The sequence below is a fragment of the Erigeron canadensis genome, chromosome 8, assembly GCF_010389155.1.
Source record: "Erigeron canadensis isolate Cc75 chromosome 8, C_canadensis_v1, whole genome shotgun sequence".
Lineage (NCBI taxonomy): Eukaryota > Viridiplantae > Streptophyta > Magnoliopsida > Asterales > Asteraceae > Erigeron > Erigeron canadensis.
This window is the reverse complement of record NC_057768.1, coordinates 41365575-41388645: the sequence shown is the minus strand read 5'-3', so window position 1 is coordinate 41388645 and position 23071 is coordinate 41365575. Positions and strand designations below refer to the sequence as shown.

The 23071-nt window shown below is 33.8% G+C and overlaps 5 protein-coding genes and 1 pseudogene across 5 annotated transcripts; all 6 read left to right on the top strand.

Annotated features, from left to right (window-relative positions):
* Positions 1-1715: 1715 nt before the first annotated feature.
* On the top strand, positions 1716-2885 carry LOC122610865 (uncharacterized mitochondrial protein AtMg00810-like). Its single transcript, XM_043783821.1, has one exon. The coding sequence runs from the start codon at positions 1716-1718 to the stop codon at positions 2883-2885; it is 1170 nt and encodes a 389-aa protein (XP_043639756.1).
* A 776-nt stretch (positions 2886-3661) lies between these two features.
* Positions 3662-5038, top strand: LOC122610864 (pectinesterase-like). Its single transcript, XM_043783820.1, has 2 exons — positions 3662-4121; positions 4224-5038. Exons 1-2 carry the CDS (start codon positions 3662-3664, stop codon positions 5036-5038), a joined length of 1275 nt encoding a protein of 424 aa, XP_043639755.1.
* Positions 5039-11794: 6756 nt separating this feature from the next.
* On the top strand, positions 11795-13228 carry LOC122610863 (pectinesterase-like). Its single transcript, XM_043783819.1, has 2 exons — positions 11795-12425; positions 12528-13228. Exons 1-2 carry the CDS (start codon positions 11795-11797, stop codon positions 13226-13228), a joined length of 1332 nt encoding a protein of 443 aa, XP_043639754.1.
* A 722-nt stretch (positions 13229-13950) lies between these two features.
* Positions 13951-16584, top strand: LOC122611172 (probable amidase At4g34880). Its single transcript, XM_043784148.1, has 5 exons — positions 13951-14491; positions 14616-14830; positions 14944-15189; positions 15324-15519; positions 16027-16584. The coding sequence occupies exons 1-5, from the start codon at positions 13976-13978 to the stop codon at positions 16387-16389; spliced, it is 1536 nt and encodes a 511-aa protein (XP_043640083.1). The 5' UTR covers positions 13951-13975; the 3' UTR covers positions 16390-16584.
* Positions 16585-16684: 100 nt separating this feature from the next.
* Positions 16685-18959, top strand: LOC122611173 (annotated as a pseudogene).
* A 1047-nt stretch (positions 18960-20006) lies between these two features.
* On the top strand, positions 20007-21927 carry LOC122610861 (dirigent protein 4-like). Its single transcript, XM_043783818.1, has 2 exons — positions 20007-20054; positions 21371-21927. Exons 1-2 carry the CDS (start codon positions 20007-20009, stop codon positions 21854-21856), a joined length of 534 nt encoding a protein of 177 aa, XP_043639753.1. The 3' UTR covers positions 21857-21927.
* Positions 21928-23071: the final 1144 nt, after the last annotated feature.

Sequence of the window (23071 nt, the reverse complement as noted above, 5' to 3'; positions counted from 1 at the left end):
CGGGCAAATGCGTGAATGGTCTATATCGGATGGCAATGGTAGCACAAGCAAGGAGAGCCATGGCAAGCAAGGTTGACGCTAAGATTTGGCATTCAAGATTAGGTCATGCTTCCCATTCTAAATTGTCACATATAGATTTTTAAGAGATGTTTCTTTGATTTTGGAGATTATGTTTGTGATTCTTGTGTTAAAGCTAAACACACACGAACCCCCTTTCCTAAAAGTTTTATTAAGACTAATGATTGTTTTGAGTTAATTCATTGTGACATTTGGGGTAAATATCGTAAATCGTCAACCACTAATGCCAATTTTTTCTTGACCATTATTGATGATTATAGTAGAGCTCTTTGGGTTTTCCTTATTAAACATAAAAGTGATGCGAGCGGTTGTTTGATAAATTTTCATAATATGGTCAAAAATCAATTTTCAAAATCCATAAAACGAATTAGAAGTGATAATGGGGGAGAATTCACCTCGAATAGGATGAAAGACTTTTATGCTAGTCAAGGCATTTTGCTTGAAACTAGTTGTCCCCACACCCCACAACAAAATGGGGTTGTGGAACGAAAACACCGACACCTTCTTGAAACCGCCCGAGCTCTAATGTTTCAAGCAAATATTCCGAAACGTTTTTGGGGAGAATGTATAGAAACCGCCACCTATATCATTAATCGCCTCCCATCCAAAGTGATTAAAAATCAAACTCCCTATGAAATAATCTTTGGACGAAAACCAAACTATGATCATATGAGAACGTTGGGGTGTTTGGTCTATTATAGTAGTATTGAAACGGGAGGCGATAAGTTCGAATTCAGGGGGAGACCAGGGATATTTATGGGATATCCGCAAGGTACTAAAGGATATAGAATTTTTGATGTTGAACATGGAAAAATAGCTATTTCTCGTGATGTCAAATTTGTTGAAAATAATCTTCCTTTTTTGCATCTTAAGTCTCATGATAATATGGATGGAATTAGTGACGTTTCGAATTGGACTAAGCATGGTTTTGTTGAAATAGATGAAACAGAGACTACCACCAATGTTCCCATTGAACCAATTCCCATTCAAGATACCCCTCACATTTTAAGTAATAGTCCACCTATTAACAATGAAGAAATCGAACCAACTCATAATGAACCTCCCATACAGAAGGTTATTAGAACTAGGTTTCCTTCCTCAAGGCTGCAGGATTTTGAAGTATCGCTACCACCATCCATCGACCATGCAAAGCCCGTGCATGATCGAACTTCTTCTACGGTACATCCTCTTGCAAATTATGTTTCTTATGATAATTTTTCTACATCTCATAAAGCTTTTTTAGCGGCTATAACTTCGGTTATTGAGCCGAGTTCTTTCAAGGAAGCTATGAAGGATAAAAACTGGCAAGATGCAATGCAACATGAAATTAAGGCTCTCGAAGATAATGAAACCTGGGTGTTGGAAAAATTACCAGAAGGAAAGCATGCAATAGATTCAAAATGGGTTTATAAAATTAAATATAAACCCGATGGAGAAATAGAGAGATACAAGGCTCGACTTGTGGCAAGAGGTTTTACTCAAATAGCAGGTGTCGACTATCACGATACGTTTGCCCCCGTTGCGAAATTGGTAACCGTTCGAACTCTCATTACTGTGGCAGTAAAAGGAATTGGTTGTTACACCAACTCGATGTGAATAATGCGTTTCTTCATGGAGATTTACAAGAAGAAATATACATGAAGATTCCGCAAGGTTTTTCTGACAAGGAAGAAACTAGAGTTTGTCGGTTAAAGAAGTCATTATACGGTTTGAAGCAAGCTTCTCGTACTTGGTACCAAAAGTTTACAGATTCTTTGTTAAGGCTTGGTTTCATACAATCAAAGGCAGATCACTCCCTTTTTACCTACAAAGAAGGTGATAAATTTGTTGCAATTTTGATATATGTTGATGATGTTATTGTTACCGGAAATTATGTGGATTTGGTCGAGAAAACCAAGGCATATCTACATACAAATTTTAGCATCAAGAATCTTGGTCCTTTGACGTATTTCTTGGGGATTGAAGTCGCCTACACGGATGATGGAGTTGTTCTTAGCCAACATAAATACTCCATGGACATTCTTTCTGATTGTGGACAACTTGGATGTCGACCCAGTGCTTTCCCTATGGAGCAAAATTTAAAGCTTGATCAATGTTCTGAAGGTCATAAAGTTGATGCAACCCTTTATCGTCGTCTCATTGGAAGACTACTCTATCTTCAAGCCACGAGACCTGACATTGCTTATGCAGTAAATATTCTCAGTCAATTTGTTTCTGATCCTAGAGAAGATCACATGAATGCAGCGATTCGAGTGCTTCGGTATATAAAGGCTACTCTTGGACAAGGTATATTTATACCGAAAAATGGTGGTTTTGATCTTGTTGCTTTTTGTGATGCGGACTGGTTGGGATGCCCTTACACTCGACGATCCCGGACAGGTTATTTGTTACTTTTAGGAGGCGCTCCTGTGTCTTGGAAAACTAAGAAGCAATCCGTGGTCTCACGTTCTTCCGCAGAAGCGGAATATCGAGCTATGGCCACCACAGTTAGTGAAGTTCTTTGGATGAGGTGGCTGCTCAAAGATTTTGAAATTAATTTAACCGAAGCTACTCCTCTTTATTGTGACAACGAAGCCGCTCGACACATTGCTAACAATCCAGTTTTCCATGAGCGAACCAAGCATGTTGAGATGGACTGTTTTTTGTACGAGAACGAGTTGAGTCTAAGGAAATTTTACCAATATATGTGGCGAGTAAACAACAGGTTGCAGATTTGTTCACTAAGCCTTTGGGAACACAGGTGCTGCGTGATCTACTTGACAAGCTGGGTATTCGCAATCTTCATACTCCAGCTTGAGGGGGAGTAAAGGATCGTATATCTCCTAGTATAGGATTAATATTGTTTCCTAATATTTGTTTCCTTGTTTGTCCTCTGATTTCTAGTTTTTTGCTTGGGCCATAAGATATATGTGACTATATATTGTATCGTGACTTTTCTGAATAAAATAACAAGAACCAAAAACTTAAAACCCAATCACAATTTTCACGGTCTCTCTCTCTCTTTAATATCTTTCGTGTCTTTTGTTTGTGGTCGACAAAACAAAGGGGAATCTTTGGGGTTTGGGTCGATTTAAACACAGAAGCAAGAGGGTACTTGCTCCATCGATTTTGGTACGTGGGCTTCTAGTAATAATCTTGTATACGTTCCTTGGTCAAAAGTCAAAGTAGATATGTATGTGTGCACATTAATTACGTGGTATTTATTTAAGCAGCTCTAAGGTGTTTGGTTTAATTTAGCTTAGTTATGTTCGACATTATTCGGGTGGCACATTATTTTATATAATAAAAATATATATATAATTAAGTATGAGAGAATGTTTTGTGTAATAAATTTGTTTTATCAAATAAAACTGTTATAATAATGCGGTTACCCCTTCCTTTAATATACATGATGTCAATAGAGTAACCTTACCTTTAAGTACTATACGAGCTAGAGTTGACAATATTAATTACATTTCTGTATATTGGCTGAAGCCCAAAACTAAAATATGGTTCTTTAACTTTGTAAATTTGATAAATTTTTTGATTCTTTCTTGTTGTAAGTATCTGATCAGGTAAACAAGAAATTCAGTAGACAAGAAAAATGGACCATGTCAAGAAGAACTTCACCTTAATGGGAATCAGCGCCGTCTTATTAGCAGTGACAGTTACCAGTGCAGTTGTAAATGCTGAAGTACAAAGTGGTTCTAACCAAAAGGCGATTGAGTTCCTAGAAAAGGGCCCAAACGATAATGCATGGTGGGCTACAGATAAGAAGCGGTCAAATCTTAATGTTGATCCAAAAGCATTAAAGCCTAATGTAGTTGTGGCTCAAGATGGTTCAGGAACGTTTAGTACCATCATGGATGCGGTTAGAAGTGTTCCCCAAAATAACAAGCATCGGTTTATCATCTTCATTAAGCAAGGGACATACATGGAGTATGTAGACATACCAGATGGTGTTGATAATGTCGTTTTCATTGGCGAAGGTCCAACCAAAACCAGGATCTCCGGAAGCAGAAGCTACGATGATGTAAATGATACTTACAGGACAGCTACTGTTGGTAAGATATTATATATGCACATTATGTTTAAAACCAGAATGACTAGACCAAAATACCAAATGCCAGTTATGTATTTTAATGTTTGTTACTGATATACAACAGGGGTCAATGGAGCTGGCTTTATGGCGAAAGGAATAGGGTTTGAGAACACGTCGGGCCCACTTAAGCATCAGGCAGTCGCCCTACGTGTCTCTGGTGACAGGGCCATTTTCAACAACTGTGCAATTGATGGATACCAAGACGCCCTTTACGCCGAGTCACAACGCCAGTTTTACCGCCATTGCACCATCAGGGGAACAGTTGATTTTATATTTGGTGACGCACAAGCCGTCTTCCAAGACTGCAAGATAATTGTCCGAAAACCCCTTGAAAACCAAGTTTGTGTGGTTACAGCCCAGGGACGGAGTAATCCCACATCAAAAGGGGCACTAATCATTCAGGGTTGCACCATCACAGCGGAACCAGCCTACATGGCCACCAACCCAATGCCAAAATCCTACCTCGGCCGCCCATGGGGAATTTACTCGACAACCATAATCATGCAGTCGTTTATTGACAGAAACATAGACCCAGAAGGGTGGTCACCATGGGACGAAACAAGAGCCGGGCTTGACACATGTCACTATGCAGAGTTTGATAACAGAGGACCAGGGGCTAACACAGCCCAAAGGGTAAATGGGAAGGGTATCAAGAAAATAAGCCCACAAGAGGCTGATAGTTATACTCCTGGGAAATATATAAATGGAGGTTTATGGATTAAGCCAGCCCGTGTCCCTTATGATCCCGGCATGATGAATGTCTACAAGACCGGCTATCAGGAGCCTTATGGGGTGCAAATAGGCCAGGCCCACAACCATTTAAGGGCCCATAATTTTCTTTATATACTCGTATTTATAGGCTTTTTCAAGATCCAGTAATGAAATAAAACTATGTATTTGCTTTGTTATTTACTACCTGACAAAATAGTGTGTAAATTTTTCGTTTTTATCCAGCAATAGCCGAATCACCATACATTTGTTTAAATATTGGTTTTAGCGTTAACATAGAAATTAGATGATTCCCTTTCATTTGAATACACACATTCGCTTCCAACTTTCCATTCTTTGAATATTGATATATTTATTTATATTTTATTAATTCATTTAATTATGTTTTGTTTAAATACACACGTGTTAAAAGTTTATCAGCATCCCCAATGTACATAATATTGGTTAGTATTGGATTTTAATATGGATGAATATCATTAGGAGTATTATGTATTGGGTTAGTATTGAAAAGTGTATTGGAAAATTATGGTGGTGAATACGGAAGATTAGTTGTTTTGTTTTGTTTTTTTATTTTTTTTCTCTCACATGCTTTAATTTTTATTATTTAAAATGGTGGGTCCTAGATATATATTGGTATGTATTGGATGTATTGGGTATTGGGTGAATTGGGAAAAATGTATTGGAAAGAGGTTTTTCTGATGTGACGCTGATGTAACATTGTATTGGATAGTATTCATCCCACCCATTGGAGATGCTCTTACACGTTTTTAGTGTGAAAACATTTATCATTGTAATATTATGCTATTAATTTGCTATTTTAAAGGTCCGCTTTTTATTCTTGAGTCAGGCCCCAAAATCTTTTTATATTTTCAAAGACGTCACTATTATTATGTCTAATTTTGCATAATTGCTTACCATACACATTATGTTAGTAGTAGTTTTCATGCAATTTGGTATGACAAGTATAATATACTGATCATCATACTATGACACATTAAACATTTTCCTATACATATTGATATAAATTGACTTTTTCATTTTTTTTATTTATATTTTTTTGTAATGGTAAACTGACTAGTTATTTATGCCTTTATGGTGTATATTGGGAAAAAGCAAAATGTACTAAAATCAATATAATGTGTCAGTTCAGTCAGAGACGGAACCAGAATTTTTTTTGCGAGGGGGCAAAATTAAAAGTTATTTGTCATATTTATAACAGTCATATCCGAAAATGAAAAAAAAAACCAAAAAAAGAGTCCTAGCTTGAAAGTAGAAAATGGACCATCAAAAGAATTTGTTATCTACACCAGGTCTAATATTCATATTTAAAAATACTAATTTTTCTTAATAAATAATGACCACACGTATCAAACAAGATTTTATTAAATGAAAACGTATTCAATCATATAATACAAGAAACCCAAAAAATACATTTCTTTAGATATGCTGAAATTAGCTTGTATATATATATATATTCTCTACATTATGATAATTATAATTAATTGTTTATGATAAATATATATAATAAATTAAAAGAAAATACATTTTCTATAAACAATTCCACTATAATATACTACACATTTACATACTCAAACAATGGAAGTTTTTTCTCTAAACTATACTTCATTCTTTATATTAAATGTCAAAACAACTCGGGTTTTTTTAATCTCTTAATGAAAAAATCTATCTTAAAATTAATATTTGATGACCAATGACATACAAATAATAAGTTTATGACAAGTTGACAACGAAGGTAACATTTATATTTATTTCCTACTTATTTTTTTCTTACGTTTACAAGGAAATTACAAATATACCATTTAAATTTTAAAAAATTACATTGTACTAAAATTGGAGTTTGGACAACTGACCCCGCTGCCCTCAAGCTAGAGCCGTCCATGAGTTCAGTACATGAATCATATAGATGGAGGCTAAAAAACCAATAAATATTTGGAGAAGTCCTGAGTTTTTAGAATGTGTTTGCGAAAAATTTGCAAAACATAGTAAATCTGAATTATCTGTATCAGATTTTGCAAAATACCACAGTGGAAAACATAGTAAATTTGAATGAACTGTCCCTAGTACATAATGTAAATTTGAAAATATAGTCCACATATGTTTGGGTTACTGAAAAGTGACAAATTATTCCAAGAAACATGTGTATTGAAAACTTCATTCTTCCATCTTTCCTTCAAATTTTTTCACTAAAACATCTTCCAATTCATCCGTACACATTTTTGAGCTCAGCTCACCCGTATTCAGCCTTTTGCTTTCATGAAATCTAGTATAGACCTGAAAAACTCGAACATACCATAAAGCATCAAAATATATACACATATGTCTCATAATTAAGCATAAAATGACCGAAAACATCATGAGAAATATATATATAGTGAAAAGTTATTTTGAGAACTTTTTTTTTGCGAGAACCATTGAGAACTTTTTAAATCAAGCCCAACCGATGATTATTCTTTACATGAAAATTGTTTTTTTGATTGTTTTCTGAATAACTTATGTATAATTTTGAAGTTTATAATTGTGTGAAGGCATGGATTATCATCCGGTATACAATTATGTGGAGATTTGGATTCTTGATCACATGTGCACGAATATTGCTATGATTACATGTGATCGACTTGCATCTGATCATAGCAATATTAGTGTAAATGTGATCAATAATACAAATCTCCACATAACTGTATAACGGATGATAATCCATGCTCTACACAATTATAAACATCAAAATTACATATAAGTTATTCAGAAAACAATCAAAAAAATAATTTTCATGTAAAGAACAATCATCGGTTGGGTTTGATTTAAAAAGTTCTCAAAGGTTCTCGCAAAAAAATATTTCACAAAATAATCATTAACTTACACTAAGTGTACATATACTAGATAAAGATTGATCATGTTATAGTAGAAAACTATACTGATCATTAAAAAAATTATGGATAACCTGTTTGGAAAATGTTGAAATTTAAAAAAAAATAAAATCAAACATACAGCATTACAAAGTGTTGGACACAACTTGGCTATTGGAAAATGTTATTATGTAGATATAGAAATAATAGTAATATACTTAATATCATATCGTACAATCTCATATCATATGATATCATCCACGACATCATCCCTGCCTTCCATACGATGAAATAATATGATAAGACTCATAAGAGTTAAGACATGATGCAATACTATCAAATATTAACTAATTAATTATACGAGGTCTTAAAACCCGTATGTTGGATGACGGGGATGAAGGAAAGTTGTTTCATGATTGAATTAGTTTGTTTTATCAAAGAATTAACTTATTCATATATAGTAGATGGTTATTTTGTGTACTGACGGGGGTATTAGAATGAAATACACTAAAGACAGTTATAATTGACGACAAACATGTATGAGTAAATGGAGATAGTATAAGCTTTGGAATATAAAGAGAGTAGGTGGTTCAGTGTGACCATGTTCGTACATTTTATTTTGCTATAATTTATATGGTTGTAGAGGATGTTTTAATAACTAATGAATTGAAGCTTGAGTATCTATCATAATTGATGGTGCACTACAAATGTATAGGCATATGCGGGCTGCTAAAAACCCCATTTTAGACCTTATTTTGAGTTTTGCTTTAATATATTTTGAATTTATGTGTGTTGCTAATTTTTTTAGTGATTTATTTATGTGATAGTTCAAAAAAGGACCAAATTATGATTCTGATAGAGGACCTGTAGATGGGAAATTGTAACGATGGGTAGTATGTAAACCATCTATATATATTTCATGTCCATGAACAAACCAAGAAAACCAGGTAACCAAAATTGACGTTCATTTATAACTTTTATAAAGTGATACAAAGTAAAATATAATGTTCATAGGATTATACCAGAATCCTTCAAATGGCACTCGAACACTGTTATGGCTTGGCCTTTCTTCTTACTGCCGTAGGACAACATGCTTGTTTTTAAATCAATGTTTAGAAGGATTTGACAGGGGCAGTTCGGTTCAACCCCCTTTCGACATTTCCCAGGTGTGCAAGTGTAATTGAACCAACCCTTTCTAGTTCTTACATTGGTGATTTCAATCGATCCGTGAAAAGCACCAGCCTGCATATACAACATGAATTAACAAAGGAACACTTATGGAGACATAATAACAGTTAAATATTCATAACACGTAAACACCTCTTTTTTACTTTTTGGTGTGACCCCATTCAGAGCTTGAAGAGTTGTTACGGTAGGGCGAGCCTGCAGTAGAGGCACACCAGTATCTATGATTTCGGAACCACTACAGTCAACAATTATATCACAAACATATAGACCCACATATACCATTGAAGCCAGATGAGATGAAACTATATACTTACTTTATGGCAGTTTTGAATGACTTTATTACAGGAATCTCCTCATCATCAATCAACATTGTAACAGAAGAACTCGAAAGACAGAGGTTACCTACAACACATATAGTGAAAGTTAAAAACATATTCACACATTCGAAGACTGTTTATAACAACCAATATACTACCGAGATACTCCTTTCCACTCATAGGTGTAAGAAGGATCACATAAACACTCAGATGCATTGTTTTCTTCCGAATCATGGAGTCTCCTAGCCCACCCCATAGAGTAACCCTAAGTTGTTGTCCCCTGTATATTAGATAATTCCAAGTTAGGCATCTGCTAACATGGATTGTAAAGTTAGGCATCTGCTAACATGGATTGTATTACCAACAATTATTGTACTAAAACGAAATTACCACTCATTAGTCAAATTAAATTCAACAGTTTGGCTGCCAGTAAATTTTTCGGAGGGCGCTTTAACAATAGTCACATATCCTAGCACGACTAAACATTTAAACATAAAATGAATCAGATTCATAATATTTTATCTAACTTCTTCCCCTAACAAAAAAAATATGTATCAAGCAATTCAATATAACAACAAATAAAGCATTAGATTCTTGATGTGCTACCCATCTTTTTTCCCCGAACCAAACATTAAGCAACTCAACATAACAACATTGGGAAAAAGGTCTACAAAATGCATCATATTCATAATGGTCTATCCAACTTTTTAACCGAAAATTTATTACTGGTTTCCTTATTATCATTTACATATAGGCATAAACTTATATATGACGCACATAAAAAGCTACATACCAACAAAAAATATGTTGTCCGTGGGTATTATCTGCTCAAATGACACCAGCTAAAAAGGATAGTGGTTATACTTCTCAGTATCATCAGTTGTCTTGCTTACAATTGTTGAACACTGAAGCTAAATCACGTATGTAGCATCTTTCATGATCTTAAAACTTTCAGGATTCGGAGCAACAGAGAAATCCTTAAAGATGTATACACTTTCTTTTTCCAGAGTCTGCTTAAATCGAAAGGCATTCCCAGCTTTTACAAAACAATGAAGCACATCCCCCTACCATTAAACTAATACAATTGAGTAAGTAAACCACAGGGAAATAGTATACCATTCAAAATTGATATAAACAAAATTTCCTCATTAAAAACCCTGGCCCGGTTGAACTTTCATCAATCTGGTCTAAGAAAATGAAATCACCGTCTTTCGTTTGTTTTGATGCGGCTTCACGACCCTTTCTTATTTTAGTTGTTATATGTCAAAGCAAAAAGTGATTGAAAAAAAAGAATGCAAAGTGATGATAAACGAAGACTGGTTCGATCTTATATAGCACATCCACTAAGCCCAAGAGCCCATCAAAATTCTAAAACCGTTTCCATTATATATCATCAATCATCAATTATCCTACCAATGAGTATTTACACGTCTCTTGGCAAGCCAAAACCGATTTTTGAGAATTAACTCTATATTAACATTCTATATTAATTTAACTCTGAATAAATAAATAAATAAAATTATATAATACTTATAAAGAATAATACCTGACGATTATATAAGGGATCGATATATATATATATATATCAATATATATAGATAAACTCTTGATAATCCAAAACCTATATATAGATAAACTCTTAGGTAATCCAAAATCTCCATCCCTATACTACATTAAACCAACCTTCAAGAAACAATTCATTCATTTAATTATGCCAATCATTGAATTTACTTATTAAGAAGAGGATTAAGAAAAGAGAGATTTAGTTTTAGGTTTGATTTCATAAACTCACTTTGTATATAATATATAGATATAGATATTAAACATAAAAATATATAAATAACCTCTTGGTATTCCAAAACAGGCTTTTGTATTAACTTTTCATCTCTATATTAACTTCAAAACATTAAACAACATTAAAACCTCTAACAATTAACACACATAATCAATATTAAAGGGAATAAGAAATTCAACTCATAAACCTACTATTAAATACTTATGCTACATATAATTGTAAACTATGTTATTAAACTTATACTAATACTTATGAAGAGAGATTATTTAAGATTTAGAGTTGTTTCAAAACTTAACTTTTATATATTATATAAGGATACTAATACAACACGTACATTACAATGCGATATAGTATGTCACTATATACGACACATTATATTATTATAATAAAATATATATGATACTAAGTATGAGAGAATCACTTATTAGCAACCTGTTTTATGTAATAAATTTGTTACATCAAATGAAACTGTTATAAAAATGGGGTTAAGTTACAATCCACAAATGCGGTTACCCCTTTCTTTTATATACATAAGATGTCAAAAGAGTAACCTTATCATTTAAGTACTATATACGAGCCAGAGTTGACAATATTAATTACATTTCTGTAATATATTGGATGAAGCCCAAAACTGAAATATGGTTCTGAGGAGTCTAACTTTGTACATTTGATACATTTTTTTGATTCTTTCTTGTTATTGGTATCTGATGAGGTAAATAGGAAATTCAATAGACAGAAAAAAATGGACCATGTCAAGAAGAATTTCACCTTGATGGGAATCAGTGTCGTTTTATTAGCAGTGAGAGTGATCGGTGCAGTCGTAGATGTGGAATTACAAAGTGGTTCTAACCAAAAGGATATAGACTTGCTTTGCCAGCACACTGATTACAAGCCAGCATTTCGAAAAAGTATTGCCAATGTAAACAACACAAATAATCCAAGAGAGCTTGTGAAGGAGGCTTTTAAGTCTGTATTACTCGCAATAAAAGAAGTTACAACCCAAGAGGCTCAGCGAACTGGGCGGGTTAGCCATAGGCTTCTAGAAAAGGGCCCAAACGATAATGCATGGTGGGCTACAGATAAGAAGCGGTCAAATCTTAATGTTGATCCAAAAGCATTAAAGCCTAATGTAGTTGTGGCTCAAGATGGTTCAGGAACGTTTAGTACCATCATGGATGCGGTTAGAAGTGTTCCCCAAAATAACAAGCATCGGTTTATCATCTTCATTAAGCAAGGGACATACATGGAGTATGTAGACATACCAGATGGTGTTGATAATGTCGTTTTCATTGGCGAAGGTCCAACCAAAACCAGGATCTCCGGAAGCAGAAGCTACGATGATGTAAATGATACTTACAGGACAGCTACTGTTGGTAAGATATTATATATGCACATTATGTTTAAAACCAGAATGACTAGACCAAAATACCAAATGCCAGTTATGTATTTTAATGTTTGTTACTGATATACAACAGGGGTCAATGGAGCTGGCTTTATGGCGAAAGGCATAGGGTTTGAGAACACGTCGGGGCCACTTAAGCATCAGGCAGTCGCCCTGCGTGTCTCTGGTGACAGGGCCATTTTCTACAGCTGTGCAATGGATGGATACCAAGACACCCTTTATGCTGAGTCACAACGCCAGTTTTACCGCCATTGCACCATCAGGGGAACAGTTGATTTTATTTTTGGTGACGCCCAAGCTGTCTTCCAAGACTGCAAGATAATTGTCCGAAAACCCCTTGAAAACCAAGGTTGTGTGGTTACAGCCCAAGGACGGAAGGACCCCACATCAAAAAGTGCACTAATCATTCAGGGCTGCACCATCACAGCGGAACCAGCCTACATGGCCACCAACCCAATGCCAAAATCCTACCTGGGCCGCCCATGGGAAATGTACTCGAGAACCATAATCATGCAGTCGTTTATTGACAGAAACATAGCCCCAGAAGGGTGGTTACCATGGGACGAAACAAGAGTCGGGCTTGACACATGTCACTATGCAGAGTTTAACAATAAAGGACCAGGGGCTAACACAACCCAAAGGGTAAATTGGAAGGGTGTCAAGAAAATAAGCCCACAAGAGGCTGATAGTTTTACTCCTGGGAAATATATAAATGGAGGTTTATGGATTAAGCCAACCCGTGTCCCTTATGATCCCGGAATGATGAATGTCTAACTTTGCAAAATCGCTTACCATACACATTATGTTAGCAGGTAGTGTTGGTGCGATTTATGACTTGGTATGACAAGTATAATATACTGATCATCATACTATTTAGACACATTAAACATTTTCCTTTTTTTTTGTAAACTGAGTAGTTATTTATGGTGTATATTGGGAAAAAGCAAAATGTACTAAAATCAATGTGTGAGTTCAGTCCATGAATCATATAGAAAACCATGACATATTTGGAGAAGTCCTGAGTTTTTGGAAAGTGTTTGCGAATTGAAACCCGGTGGTCAACAAATCAGTTTGCAAAACATAGTAAATCTGAATTATCTGTATCAGATTTTGCATTATACTAAAGTGAAAAACATAGTAAATTTGAATTAACTGTCCCTACTAAATAATGCAAATTTTGAAATATAGTCCACATATCACATATGTTTGGGTTACCACTGAAAAGTGACAATTTTGTTTTTTGAAAAGTTGAAAAAGTTATTCCAAGAAACACGTGTATTGAAAACTTATCTCTAGCAAAAATTCCAACGCCATGATATATATAAAATGTTAGGAGATAAAATTATTTATATACTACACTAAAAGCCATGATTAGTGTGCAACCCTTTCTTAAAACCTTTTGCTTAAACCTAATTCATATTTTGTTAATCCAAAACGCAGCAGGCCAGCAGCCATTCATTTCCTTTCCTAGATATAAACACGTTCAAATACACAAGATTTCAATAACAACAAAAATTCAAGATGACAATTTCATTTTTTCTTTTTATTCTTCTGCTGTTGCAGAACATATCTAGCATTACTAGCTATGAATTTAACATAAGAGAGGCAACTATCCATGATATTCAAACAGCTTTTAAGCACAACAAACTTACATCCAAGATTTTGGTTGACTTTTATATCCGGGAGATTCAAAAGCTCAATCCGATCTACAAAGCAGTGATTGAGATTAACCCAGATGCAATTCACCAAGCCGAGACGGCTGATCAAGAACGAAAGACTAATTCCACTAAGTCGCGTTCTGGGTTGCACGGTATCCCTGTTTTGATCAAGGACAACATTGCAACTAAAGATAAGCTTAACACGACTGCAGGTTCTTACGCCCTTCTTAACTCCGTGGTGCCTCGTGATGCTGGTGTGGTTAAGAAGTTGAGGGAAGCGGGTGCCATTATACTTGGGAAAGCTAGCTTGAGTGAATGGGCTAATTTTAGAAGTTTCATTGCACCTAGTGGTTGGAATGCTAGAGCTAAACAAGCTGTTGTAAGACCTTAAACTCTGTCCCTTTAATGATAACTAGCTTTATGGTACTACATAAATATTTAAGATTAATATTACAATTTTCAATGTGCATAATACCCAAACAAAACTGATGAAATTTTTGTAGAACCCGTATGTAGCAACAGTTGATCCATGTGGTTCAAGTACCGGATCAGCTATATCAGTTGCAACAAACATGGTTAGTGTATCACTAGGTACAGAAACAGATGGATCGATTCTATGCCCATCAAGTGCTAACTCTGTTGTCGGCATCAAACCTACATTAGGCCTCACGAGTCGAGCAGGAGTCATTCCCATTTCTCCCAGGCAAGACACAGTTGGGTAAGTCTATCTTTAGTATCTGATCTTTTAGCTTTTCATATCCAGTCTCACAAAAACATTTAACTATGCTCCACCTTAAATTTCATGATACCAAATTTCTTTTTTGGTTATAGACCGATATGTAGGACCGTGAAAGATGCTGTATATGTGCTTGATTCCATTGTCGGTTTTGATAAAAATGATGCATTGGCAACTAGAAAAGCTTCAAAGTATATTCCCAAGGGTGGTTATCTGAAGTACTTAAAATCCGATGGTCTAAAAGGAAAAAGATTAGGGATAGTGAAGGATTATCCCCTCTTCGGATTTGCCAATGACACCACGACATTGAATAAGTTTAAGAAACATTTTGATATATTACGGTAAGTATTTGAGATACTTTCACCATTTTTCAGTAGTATAGTACTGATAACATTCATAACATCCTTCGATTTATATTTTTTCTATAAATCTGACATCTAACCTTCTCATGCTACATTTTTTTGTTTAAAACAAGCCGGAATGGTGCTATCCTGATTGAGAATCTTGAAATCATCAAGTTCAATCAGATCATTTCAATGCTCAGCGGTGAAACTATCGCATTATTGTTTGAATTCAAGATAGCCCTGAATGCCTATCTAAAAGAGCTAGTGGCTTCACCCGTGAGATCTTTAGCAGATGTAATATCCTTCAACAAGAAATTTGCAGATTTGGTTAGTAAAGGTCACACCTTCATTATCTCAGATTGCGCCTTAATACATCTTCTGTTGACACACATAAGCATCCCTAATGACTTCTTGTGTTTACTTGAGATGAAAGTTTTGATTTGCATTCGAGTCACTAAAAAGACAGAATTTCTCTTCTGCATTATACGTAACTTTAGGCCCTTGGATCGATATTCATGAAACTCATTGTGAATGGTAAAATAGGAGTTCAAAATAACAAAATATACAACAATTTTCTTCTTCTTTATAAGGATTGACCCAGATAGATCAAATTGTTTGACCCAGATATGTCTAATGGGTCAGTTTATTTGATTGTTTCTTAGGTAAGCAGATCAAACCTTTTAACCTATTGGGTCACAATGTCACATGAACCGGTCAATGTAGATCCAGACCCATTGACATGCCATAACAGTCATATGATCTATAATTCTCACTTAAGTTAACCATCTTAGCAAATCTCGCCATCCTTTCTTTCTAAAAAAGCACTTCATGCAGGAAATGATCAAAAAATACGGACAGGGATTGTTTTTGGAATCTGAGAAGACAAACGGTATAGGCAGGTTAGAGAAAGAAGTATTGATGAATTTAACAAAAGCATCAAAATATGGGTTTGAAAAGCTGATGAAAGAAAACAAATTGGACGCACTGGTGACACCGAATTCAGATGGTTCCCCTGTTCTGGCTATTGGGGGGTATCCTGGAATCAGTATTCCAGCTGGGTATGATACGAATGGCGCTCCTTATGGTATTTGTTTTGGAGGTTTGAAGGGCTCAGAACCAACACTGATAGAGATTGCTTATGGGTTTGAACAAGCAACTAAGTTCAGAAAGCCTCCTCCCATCAAGGAACAACTATGATTGATTATTATATATAGATGTTTAGATGTGCATGCAAAGGTATGTATTTGAGTTTCAATATTTGATCCAGAAGTCCAGTTAGTGGTCCTGGGTGAATCCCATATATGCCAAATATTTAGCTACTAAAAGCCTTGAATATTGACCCTTAATTTTAATACATTTGTTAATAATGTCCTAACATTACCCTAATTCAAATCATGAATCTTTTCTCATACCCCTTACACATATACGCCGCTGTCACCATCACCACCACCACTCCACAATACTCTATCAAATATAATACCCTATTGATCATATTATTACTTAAGGTAAGGGGTGTCCTAACTCCTATCCACATCACGCGGCTTGGCATCTCCACTCTTTGTCAATCGGTACGTGAAACATCAGCGTCAGTAAACTGGGAGCTAATTGGTGGTACTGGTACTGGTACCGATAGAAAGAGACGTCGGTGGTGTTGGGTTTTGTGCTTTGCTTAAAAAGACTGGAACTGGTATAAGTGGCATGGACACTCTTGGTTTTGGTTTGAAAAATGCCGGAGTAACAAATAAATACTTACTAACAAGATTTACAAACCTCGTTACTGGTGAACTTGAAAAAGGAACCCCATTACAAAATGAATAAACCAGGGACTAATCTTGAAATTAACTCGTATATATACGAAAAATTTCTTGAAGTAGTAGTTTTTTATTTTTGTTTTGTCAAAAGAGTTTCGAGGGAAAAAAATTTGTGAAACAAGGTGTTCCGGCAGTGCCACTGCCGGTCTCGCATATCTTAAGCGAAGACGGCGTTGCCACTGCCGATCTCGCCTTTCACGAGCGAGTCCGTGGCTCCCACTGCCGGTCTCGCCTTTCTTAAGCGAAGCCGTGGCTTCCAATGCCGGTCTCGAGTGGTTCAAAGAGGAAACAGAGGGAGCAGAGGAGGCAGAGAAATGACTACTCAATTTCAACTTTGCATAGTCACTTCCAAACTTTGGAGGAGTTACATGAAGTCTTTAATAAACCATATATATATACATGCATTTCTGAAAGATCACATACAACACAAAGCAAAACATACATTATTTTCAAAAGCAAGAACATTTTCATTCATCAAATACCTTATATTTTCAATACGAAATGGCATCTCTTAACGTTACCTGTGTACCAAGAAATCCTGAATTGTTGTGGCGACAAACTCAAGATAACCATCGTGCATACAATATTTTCCATGAACGCCAAGTGAGTGAGCCAAAATGTAGAAAAGGTGACGGAGGAATCATGCTACAACTTGCAAAGATGAAGACAAACAAAACAATATGTGAGAAGGTCATGACCCATATCAGAAATGTTGGGTTTCAGGGTGTTTCAAAATAATCGCTATGCATTTCTTCACTTATAATGATTTCGTTACCCCTTTTCCTTATTTCTTTGATTTTCTTCTTATGTTCTAGTTTCCTTTGTTCCATAAGAAGCTTACAATCATTAGTTTTGTACAAAAGTTCATACCCGTCGTCTATATCCTCTTTACATTGCGCTTTCAATGCATGAAATGTTACCAGGTGATGAAGGATCAGATGACGATGAAGAATCCATTATCTATTTTAGAAAAATGATAAATCGACTTGTATTTACTTAAATGTGGATTTTATTTAAAGTAACACATATGGTTTGAGATATATATACACGAGCAAAATAATTGAGCCTACAGTCAACACCAACCACCTACTACTCTGCTTCTTTTAAGCGAGACCGGCAGTGGGAGCCACGGACTCGCTCGTGAAAGGCGAGACCGGCAGTGGCAATGCCGGCTTCGCTTAAGATATGCAAGACCGGCAGTGGCACTGCCGGAACACCTTGTTTCACAAATTTTTTTCACTTGAAACTCCTTTGACAAAACAAAAATAAAAAACTACTACTTCAAGAAATTTTTCGTATATATACATGTATGTACAGGTAGTAATTATTATAATCTGTTCACAATTTTCAACAATGGAGAAAATAGTTATCTTTGCATGGTTGCTTGTTCTCTTGAGCTCTACCACCCTTGCGGTGAAGGGTAAATATTACTCGAAGAGCCACATAGTTGATGCTCCAACCACCGTAAAAAAAAAAACAATCTCCATTTTTTCATGCACGACATCATTTCAGGCAACAACCCTTCCTCTGTCCTCGTGGCAAAACCAAACAGAACAGTTGTCCAAGAAGGCAGTATGCTTTTGATGACCCACTCACGGTTGGACCTAGCCCGAATTCAGAGGTTATTGGTAATGGACGCGGACTGCAGTACGCTTCAATCAACCATGGATCAGAACCTACTTTGTTAACTGTTCAATGGCGATCTAGAGTTTACGAGTGGTGAGTTCAACGGGAGTTCAATAAACGTGTTTTCAAGAGATCCTTTGGTATTAACAAAAGAGCTTGCGATAGTTGGTGGCATTAGGCAAGTTAATTTCGAATGGCAAATGGTTTTCTTATGGTTAATGCCATTTTCTTAATTGTAACAAATGGTGATGATGCCCATTCGTGAGTTTCATATCACTGCTTTTTACTAATGAAACTATCCTACAGGATTGAGGGAGACTACTCTAATTATATCGTTTGTGGATTACGATAAATAGATATATTGATAAAAACATATCAATTATATTCTATGTTATTATTAACGAGAACGATACCCCGACTGATATGTTTTAATTTTGTAGTTTAATTTTACACTTGTTGATATCATGAAAACTGACATACACATAATGAAAATCCTGACCCTGGCTGCATTTTGACATATAAAAGTTTGACTTTAAGTAACAATAATAATAAATTATGACTGTAAATTGGATTAGTATGCATAGTTAATAGTTACTAGTAATATATAGAGTTAATTATTAGTACATACAAATATGATGTATATATCGATCGGATAATGATAAATCAACTTAATTTGTGTGCTTAAAGTTATGCCTAATTGTAAGATGATGACATGTGGAAAAATCAGAGGGTAAGATTAAGAAAAAAAATTAGTGTATTCCACATATCAAATTCTTAAGGTTTTAGGCATATTTTTAAGCACACCAATTAAGTTGATTAATCATTTTCCATATCAATAACTATATTATTATTTTGTTGTTTTATATATAATTTGTAATTAATTTAGCAATTAATTTCTTAATACTATGATTAATACTATATATATAATTTATTGTTATAATTGTATTTGGTAGTTAATGCCTTTATATATTTTCAAAATTATAAATAAGTTTATTTTTATTAATTTTTTATTTAGTGTGTTTGCTGTTTAGTAGTTAATGTCTTAATAATTTTTTATAATAATAAAAGTAATGTTAATTTTATATAATAATTAATGGTTGGTAATTAATGTCTTAATAAATATTCAAAATTATAGATAAGTTTATTTTTGTTAGTTTTGTAATTAGTGTGTTTACTAGTTATTGTCTTAACATTTTTTATAATAAAAATAATTTTATCTTTATATAATAATTAATGGTTGATTATAAAAGTTGATTTTTTTGTCAAAAATGTTGATCTTAGATGCTAATAGTACTAAATGTTGTGACATTTTAAGTTAATTATGTACTCTCTTATATAATGACAGCTACAATAGTTTGTTATTTAATTTAATTATATATGTGCGTAGATAATGCACGTTCTTTGAAAGATCTGGAAAAAGATGAGGTATAAAGATGAAAAAGAAATAAAGATTGAAATTAAATTATTTGATAGTAGTCGATTAATTGAAAGTGGTTTTATTGTAGAAGTACTAACCCAAATCAACTTTAGAAAATAAATAATTGAGATTAGATTTTAATTTAAAATTCAAGAGTTTTTAAAGTGGATGTAACATGTTTCATCATATGATATATATATAGTCATTTCAAAGTCCGAATTACTTAAAAAGATTTAATTTGTGTTATATAAGAGTAGAGAAATAATTTGTTATTAAATTCCTTAGTAATTAATGTCTTAATAATATTCTCAAGTTATATATAAATTTATTTTTATTAACTTTGCAATCAATGTTATTAGTAATCAATATCTTAAATTATTTATTATATCATAAATTATTTATAAGATATATAAAAGCTAATGTTCAAAAATATAAATAGGGGGCAATATAATAAGAACAGTTTTGAAATAAGAACACGGTGAGAACACTTAGAAACTATATTTTGATGCATTAAAAGACCATAAAACTAACATAGTGTATAACTAATTATCATTATTTAAGTGTTTAACTACATATTGGCCTGTCAAAATCAGAAAAATCATGTTTTTTATTTTGTGCATCAATCTTGGATGCATATTCTTCAAAATGATGCATTCAACAAAAAGCGTGATTTTTTCGATTTTGACGGATCAATATCTTATTAAACACTTAAATAATGATAATTAGTTATGCACTATGTTAGTTTCATGAACTTTTAATGTATCAAAATGATATTTTTAAGTGTTCTCACCATTCTTATTTTAAAAGTGTTCTTACCGGAGTGTTACCATTTTTTTTAAGAAGTATGATAAGTCTTAAATAATATATTTGTTCACATGTTTTTTTTTGTTCATTCACATGTGAAATGATATAAAAAAGTATGTTGTAGAAAAAACTTTTCTAAAAAACCTTCAAAATAACCTTTTGTGAACTTGTGAATGAATATGTTCACGTTTTCGTTCACATGTTAACAAATGGGTATATATAAGGTTTTGAAAAAACTTTCTTCAACAATATGTTTTTTTTAACGTTTTACATGTGAATGAAGAAAAAAAAAACTTATATATATATATATATATATATATATATATAAGTTTATTTGTATGTAATAAGTCATGATTATTATATACCCATGCATATACATATATCATCCAAACTATTCTTATATATATACCATACGAAACTACAAACTGTTTCACAAATGCTAACAATGGAAAAAATAGTTATATGTGCATGGTTGCTTGTGCTTTGCACCGCAATCATACCAGTTGGGAAGGGTAAATAGAAGAGCCACGTAGTTGATTCTCCGACCACGGTTAAAAAAACTAAACTCCATTTCTTCTTGCACGACATCATTTCAGGCAAAAATCCTTCCTCAGTGCTTGTTGCAAAACCAAACGGAACAATTGTCCAAGAAGGCAACATAGTCCCATTTGGGTCAGTTTATGTGTTTGATGACCCACTCACGGTTGGACCTAGCCCGAATTCAGAGGTTATCGGTAATGCACGTGGACTATACGCTTCAATCAGCCGTGGGTCAGACTTGACCTTGTTGTTCAATGGCGATCTAGAGTTTACGAGTGGTGAGTTCAATGGGAGTTCCATAAGCGTCTTTTCAAGAGATCCTTTGGTGTTAACCAAAGAGCTTGCGATAGTTGGTGGCAGAGGCAAGTTTAGAATGGCAAATGGGTTTATTATAAATAATGCCATTTTCTTTAATGTTACAAGTGGTGATGCCATTCTTGAATTTCAAGTCACCGTTTTTCATTAACAAATTATTTATGGTTGTGGATGAGTACTCTAATTATATTGTTTGTGGATTAATAATTAGTAAGTCCTATATTTTATGGATCAATGGAATTATTGTTTTGATTTGAAACTCTTTGTTTTGTTGTTATCTTTTATTTTATGAATATATTCCGAGTGGCCTTCAAATCAAATACTCGTCGTAGTTTATATGTAAAACGAGTTCCTTTTGTAGTTTGGTAAATGTCATGAGTTAATTTTGTAGTTTGGTAAATGTCATGAGTTAATTAAACATATTTAGGATTAATTATGAACTTTAATTAGATCTACTAATTATTACTCGATCTCATGTTATACAAGCTAATTAAACATAATCAGGATTGTAAATGGTAAAATAGGAGTTAACATAGAACAATTTAATTTCTTCTTCTTCATAAGAATATATTGACCTAGATAGATCAAATTGATTGACCCACATATTGATATATGTCTGATCGATGGGTCAGTTTATTTGATTGTTTTGAATTGGGTAAGCAGGTCAAACAACCTTTTAACCTATCGGATCAAATAAATAGGTCATCAATGTACGTAGATAATTATACGAGTTTGAATATATAGATGTTTACATGTAGTGCATGTACAAAGGTATGTACAAAAGTCCAGTTAGGCCTCAAACCGATTCTGGGTTAATCCCATCCCATATATATGCCCAAAATTTATGTACTAAAAGCCCCGTTAATCCTAGCTAAACGATATATAGTAGTAATTTTTTTTATTAGTAATGTAATAATCAATGTTGGATTTTTCTTTTTTAGGGCAGTACGTTGTAGTTAATAGTCACTTATATATACATAGCTAATTCATCTATAATTAGTATCATATCAAGATTTGAAGTTCTAACTGATGAATTTCTGTTAAAAAATTCATCTATAATTAGTATCATATCAAGATTTGAAGTTCTAACTGATGAATTTTTGTTAAAAAAATCATTAAGACGTTTTTTAAATTTCTTTGTTTTTTTTTTTCAAAAATAAAATTAAATATCATATCGTAGTTAAATAGTATTAAATATGGGTTTTTCAATGAGAGAATATGGCAGGTGGATTGGAATGTGAGATGATGACATGTCTTTCTTGGTCAAATTGCAAAGCTATAGGCTGTCCATAATTCTTTTCTTCTCTTTTACGAGTATTTCTTAATATATAATCATCATAAAAAGTAGTAAAACATTAAGCCAATT